The sequence below is a fragment of the Myotis davidii genome, unplaced genomic scaffold (assembly GCF_000327345.1).
Source record: "Myotis davidii unplaced genomic scaffold, ASM32734v1 scaffold203, whole genome shotgun sequence".
In the NCBI taxonomy this organism is placed as follows: Eukaryota; Metazoa; Chordata; class Mammalia; order Chiroptera; family Vespertilionidae; genus Myotis; species Myotis davidii.
In genome coordinates this window covers 606,225-612,631 of record NW_006293968.1, presented here as the reverse complement: position 1 = coordinate 612,631, position 6,407 = coordinate 606,225, and the positions used below count along the sequence as shown (strand labels likewise).

The following is a 6,407-nucleotide window of genomic DNA, read 5'->3' as shown; positions in this document are numbered from 1 at the left end:
TATAATATAATCCTTAAAATTTTAGCCTAAATATCAAACTTACCAATAACCTTCTGGTAGCCCATAGATGAGGATATCTGCTGCTCTTCTGTGGTTCTGTGGTACCCTTGCTTCTGTTAGCCTAACACAATTGCTTGCTTGTCTGTCTTTCCTGATAACTGAACAGGATAGTGAAGGAAGGGAACCTGTCTGCTCATCAGAGCACAATGTATTGTTTGTGCATGATATTTTATCTGGAATGATACTAGGAATAGAAAAGCAAGCCTTCACTTTAGTGGAACAAATACAAGTTTTATTAATGTCTCCAAATAATATCTTAAGAAGTTTTCTGTTAATCTAATATAGTCTTGGGTACTGGGGTAGAGAAAGAGAAAAGATACATATTACATAATCTTTACCTTCACATATGAACCACACAATATTCACCTTCCCCTGTGACCACATAACATTTATGACATAATTAGAGAGTAATAAACCTGAAGAACCAAATGAAGACTAGCTGAACAGAAATCTTATAACTAAGGGTTTGCTGAAGAACCCGTGTTGAAACTAGTAGGAGGATCAGAGATGTGAAAAGGGCTGGACCCACACCCACATGTGGCATTTGAGAATCTGGAGGGATATCTTCACTGCAGGGATTTCCCCTGAAGAGTGAGGGTCTCACCCCCACCAGGCTTCCCAGCCCAGAGCACTAGTGCTGGGAAGTGGATCCCATATAACATTTGACTATGAAGATCAGCAGACATTCCATCTGCTTCTGTGAGATGGAAGATTGCTGGAAACCCAGATATCCTCTTAAAGGGCCTGTACAAAACTCTCACTCACAGGCATTCCCCAGGCTCTGGCCTAATCCACCATCTTGGCTTGGAGAGTACCAGAGTCATATAGGGAGAGACTGAGTTGTATGGTTTTGGGGAGAGGGCTGGGGGGACAGCTGCCAGAGTCCTTGTGTTAAGTTCCTCTCCTGCACCACCCACAGACACCATCATTCAGGAGTCAAGCACACTCCTCTCACAGCATTAGCCTGATAAGCTACACTGGCCCTACCAGAGACCTCCAGATTACTCACAGCTGTAAGCACTGCCAGCAGCAATGAACCTGGGCCTGCATTGCAGTTTTCCTTAGAAAAATTGTAGAGAAATTATAGACATGCTCGGTGGGTGCAGCTGACATACAGGAAGAATCGCAGTTGTGTGGCTTTCGGGTGATGGTAATCTTCCTGTGTGCCTGATAGATGCTGCCATTTTTGTGCTGAACCCTTCCTCCACAGAGCCAAATATTATCTGCTTTAGCCTGATTGACTCTCCTAGCTCCTCCCTGAAGACTCCCTGAGACCCCACCCTACCACAAAAGTCCTCAGGCCATAGGTGAATGGCAGCTATCTTTGTTGTGCCCTGACATTTCCAAATGGCTTTATACCCACAACTGGCACCAGCTTTGAATCTGCATTACCTGGTGAACAGCACTTGCCCTTACCTGGTGACTCTCTAAGAGCTTGCCCCATACAACTCCCTTACTGCCAGATGATCTTTCAGTGGCTGAGTCTGACAAGGAGCTGACAAGTGGTGGTGAATGTTGGGGTGTAATGGGCCTTTTGTTAACCTGCCCCAGGCTGAGTACTGGTGACAGTTGACATTGGTACACAGCTTGAACCCTCCCACATGTACCAAGTCCCAGCACAGGCATCTAGCAACCATGGATCACTTTTTAGCTCCTAACAGATAGTCCATGACCTGTCTCAGGCAACATCTGATATTGATCTGCACTGGAGTTTCTCCCAGTAGCAACACACCCAACACATCCATGAAAAAGCACAACCCAAAGGGAGGTGTTGGCAGGCACTACACACTGCTGAGGGGAATTTTGTTTCTTGATGCCAGTTTCCTCACTACAGCTTCTCATACACTAACTGTGGCCAACACTCAAAGCCAACCAACCTTAGGGGCCCTACTCACAAATGTGCCAACAGCAATCTAGGATAACTACAACAGGAGAGGACTCATAACACACACCAAGAGCACTCCTGGAACACCCAGCTCAGGGGATCAGAGAGACTGCCCCTGGGCCCCACTGGATACGAACTACATTAAGCCACCTTACCCAGACTTGAAGATATAGAAAATCTACATATTACATAGAAACAAACACATAGAGATAGCCAAAATGGGGAGACAAAGAAACATGTTCCAAATAGGAGGGAAAAAAAGAGAAAAGAAAAGAAAAGAAAAGAAAAGAAAAGAAAAAGGGCAGATGTTCAAAAAAACACTAAATGAAATGGAGGCAATGAAGAGAAGGATCCAACCAGTAATTTGGAAGACAATGCAGTAATAAAAAGAAAAAATGAATTTTAAAAATGAGGATAGCATCAGAGAACTTTGGGACAACATGAAACATAACATCATCCACATTATAGGGACACCAGAAGGAAAAGAGAGAGAACAAGGGATTGAGAACCTATTTGAAGAAATAATGACCCCAAACTTCCCTATCATGTTGAAATAAAAAGACACACAAATTCAGGAAGCACAGAGAATTCCAAACAAGACATACCAAAAGAAACCCATGCTAGACATATAAAAATAAAATTGGCAAATATTAAAGATAAAGAAAACAAATATTAAAAGCAGCAAGCTAAAGACAGTTACCTACAAAGGAACTTCCATTACACTATCATCAGGTTTCTCAACAGAATATTTTCAGCACTGAAGTGATTGTCACAAAATATTTAAAGTGATTAAAATCAAAGAACTTAAACAAGACTACCATACTAAGCATGGCTATCAATTAAATTTAAAGGAGAAATAAAGAGCTTCCCAGATAAGAAAATGTTAAAGGTTTTCATCACCATCAAAACAGTATTACAAACAATTTTAAAGGAACTTCTTTAGGAAAAGGGGGAAAAAGGAACATAAATATAAATAATAAAATGGCAATTTATATGTACCTATTATTAATCACTTTAAATGTAAATGAATAAATGCTCCAATTAAAAGACATAGGGTAGTTGAATGGTTAAGGAAGCAAGACCCATATAGATGCTATTTTTAAGAGATCCACCTCAGAACAAGGGCACACACAGATTAAAAGTAAAGGAATGGAAAACGATATTTTATGCAAATGTAAAAAACAACAAGAACAAAAAAGCTGGTGTAGCAATAGTTACATCAGACAAAATAGACTTTAAAACAAAGGTTATAATAAGAGGCAAAGGAGGGCATTTTATAATGATAAAGGGATAAATGCAACAGGATAATATAACCCTTGTAAACATTTATGCACCCAGCAAAGGAGCACTTAAAATATAAAGAAAGCCCTAACTGGTTTGGCTCAGTAGATAGAGTGTCAGCCTGCGGACTGAAGGGTCCCAGGTTTGATTCTGCTCAAGGGCATGTACCTTGGTTGCGGGCACATCTCCAGTGAGGAGTGTGCAGGAGGCAGCTAATCGATGTTTCTCACTCATCAATGTTTCTAACTCTCTATTTCTCTCCCTTCCTCTCTGTAAAAAATCAATAAAATATATTTAAATATATATATAAAGAAAATATAAAGGAGAGATCAACACTAACACAGTCATAGTAGTGGCCTTTACACCCCATTGACATCAATGGATAGATCTTCTAGACAGAAAATTAACAATAAAACAGTGGCCTTAAATGTTGCATTAAACAAGATGGATTCAATTGATTTTTTTTTTCAGAGCATTTCACCCCAAAGCAGCAGATAAACATACATTCTTCTCAAGTGCATGTGGAACATTTTCCAGAGTATACCCAAAACAAGCCTCATTAAATTTAAGAAGATTGAAATTATATCAAGTATTTTCTCTCACCACAATTGTATGAAACTAGACATCTGTATTAATAAACGCCTATGTGCTCATGAAACCCTTATGCCATGGCGGCCTCACGCTATAACAACCCATCACCAGGAAGCTGCACGTGCAGCGGGTGCATGTGGGTGGGCGGGGACTTGATGCTGCGTCCCTGGCTGGGACTTGACCAGGAAGTGCATCGGGGGAGTGTATGGCTGCTGCCGCTGCCCAGGGCTGGACTGAGGCTTAGGCAAGCCACGGATGGTGGCTGCTGCTGTGAGGGAGCAAGGCTCAGGCAACGGGGGCCAGGCTGAAGCTAAGGCAAGCTGCAGTGGCTGCAAGAACCAAGGCTCAGGCAGCCTCGTGGCCAGCAGTGGCAGCAGCAGAGGTGTGATGGGGCCATCGCCTTCCCCTGATCGTGGGGTCACCTCCCACAGAGGGAGGCCAGAGGCAGAAGCAGTGAGGGGGTGATGGGGTGGTGCCTTCCCCGGATTGGCCAGTGGCCTCCCAATAGGATATCCCTTGAGGGCTCCCAGTCTGTGAGAAGGGGCAGGCCAGGCTGAGGACCCTCACCTCCCCCCGCCCAGTGCACAAATTTTCATCCACTGGGCCTCTAGTTAATTATAAGAAAAAAATAGAAAAAAAAACACACACACAAACACATGGAGGCTTAATAATAGGTTACTAAACAGTGAATGGGTTGACAATGAAATTAAGAAATAAATGAAAAGATACCCTGGAACAAATGGGAATTAAAAAACAAAACAATCCAGTTTTTCTTTTCTCATCCTTGGCACTTAGCTTCGGGCTTTGGTGTAGAGATGACCAAGTACAAGAATCAGACTGTCGAGTGTGTTTCCCTCCAAGTCCTGCGTGGTTTAGGGTCCGGGTCTGAAAGAGGAGCCACACACAAATGAGAGAGAAAAGAGATGAGATAATTTGGAAATATTGGGGGACCACGCAGGAAAGTCCAGAAGGACTTCCCCTGATGTTCAGGCCACTCCAACCTTTTATTTGATCTGGGGTAGCCCTAAGGTAAGGAGGTTTCAATGACACATGGATTAGCTCATCAGCAGACAATTTCCAGAAATAGGCAGAATATCTAATCAACAATAATCAACAAGGATTTACATGAGTATCTAAGGAATTAAGTGAATTAAGGTGGGGATGATGCTTTAGCTACCATTATCTAGATTAACTGGGTGGTGCACAGCGCCGACCTTTGCTAGGGCTTCAAAGGTCACTAGCTTTTGGGGGTCTCTACTCTTCTTTGCTAGTGAAGATGATAGGTAGTCTCCGACACAAACCATGCACACCAGTCCTGAAAATGGCACAGAAACAGCATCAAGAAACCCCGGTCACAAAGATATGCATCTCTTAAGGGGTAGACCCCAAGTTTCTAAGGAATATGCGCTTTACCAAGAAAAACAGCAAGAAAGGTCTGAAGAAGATACAAGCCAACAAGGCCATGAGCACAGGTGCCGGGGCCACCAAGGCCCTCATCAAGCCCAAGGAGCTCAAGCCAAGGGTCCCAAAGGGTGGGAGCTGTGAGCTCAGTCGACTTGCCTACATCGCTCACCCCAAGCTTGGGAAACATGCTTGTTCTCACACCACCAAGGGGCTCAGGCTCTGCCCGCCCAAGGCCAAGGCTGAAACCAAGCCCCAGGCTGCAGGTGTAGCTGCAGCTCAGGCTCAGGCTCCCACTCCCAAAGCTGCCCAGACCCCCACGAAGGCTCCAGAGCAGAGACCTCTGTCTGCTGATGTGAGCACGGAAGGACTGGTGTGACCCCTGGCTTCTGCATGGAGCTGGTGTCCTCATGTGCTATTTGTACAAATAAACCTGAGACAAGAAAAGAGAAGAAAAAGAAGAAGAAAAAAACACACACAAAAAAACCACATTTATGGGACACAGTGAAAGCAGTCCTAAGAGGAAAATTTATAGCACCTCAGGCCTACCTCAAAAAACAAGAAACATCTCAATCTAACTTTACACCTAAATAAATTAGAAAAGTGACAGGAAGCAAAGCCCAGATATTACTGAGGCATAAACAAGAATGAAATCTTACCATGTGTGGTAGGATGGATGACCTAGTGGGAATAATGTTAAGTGAAATAAGTCAAACAGAGAAAGACAAATACCGTATGATTTCATTTATATATGGAACTTAAATTACAAAATAAATGGGCAAATAAAACAAAAGCATACACATAGATACAGAAAAGAAATGGGTGGTTGCCAGATAAGAGGGATTTTAGGGGACTTGGTAAAAAAAAGAAAGGGAAGGGATTAAGAAATACAGATTGATATTTGCAAAATAGTCATGGGTTGTAAAATACAACAGAGGGAATATAGTCAATAATAATGGTAAAACTAAGTATGGTGCCAGGTGGGTACTTGAAAATTGGGGTATCACTTTATAAATTACACCATTCACTAACCATTATGCTGTACACCTGAAATTAATATAAATAATATTAGTGGCCCAGTGCATGAAATTCGAACTGCCCCCCCTGCAGGCACAGTTGCCCCTAACTGCCCTCCCCCTGCCAGCCTGATTGCCCCCAACTTCCCTCCTGCCAGCCTGATTGCCTCCCG

General features: G+C 43.0%; 1 protein-coding gene across 1 annotated transcript; it reads left to right on the top strand.

The window, feature by feature from the left end:
• The first annotated feature begins 5,219 nt into the window (after positions 1-5,219).
• Positions 5,220-5,597, top strand: LOC102763032 (60S ribosomal protein L29-like). Its single transcript, XM_006767947.1, has one exon. The coding sequence runs from the start codon at positions 5,220-5,222 to the stop codon at positions 5,595-5,597; it is 378 nt and encodes a 125-aa protein (XP_006768010.1).
• The last annotated feature ends 810 nt before the right edge of the window (positions 5,598-6,407 follow it).

What these genes read in the sequence shown, in the direction of transcription:
- LOC102763032 (XM_006767947.1), top strand. Translation starts at nt 5,220, where the DNA reads ATGCGCTTTACCAAGAAAAACAGCAAGAAAGGTCTGAAGAAGATACAA.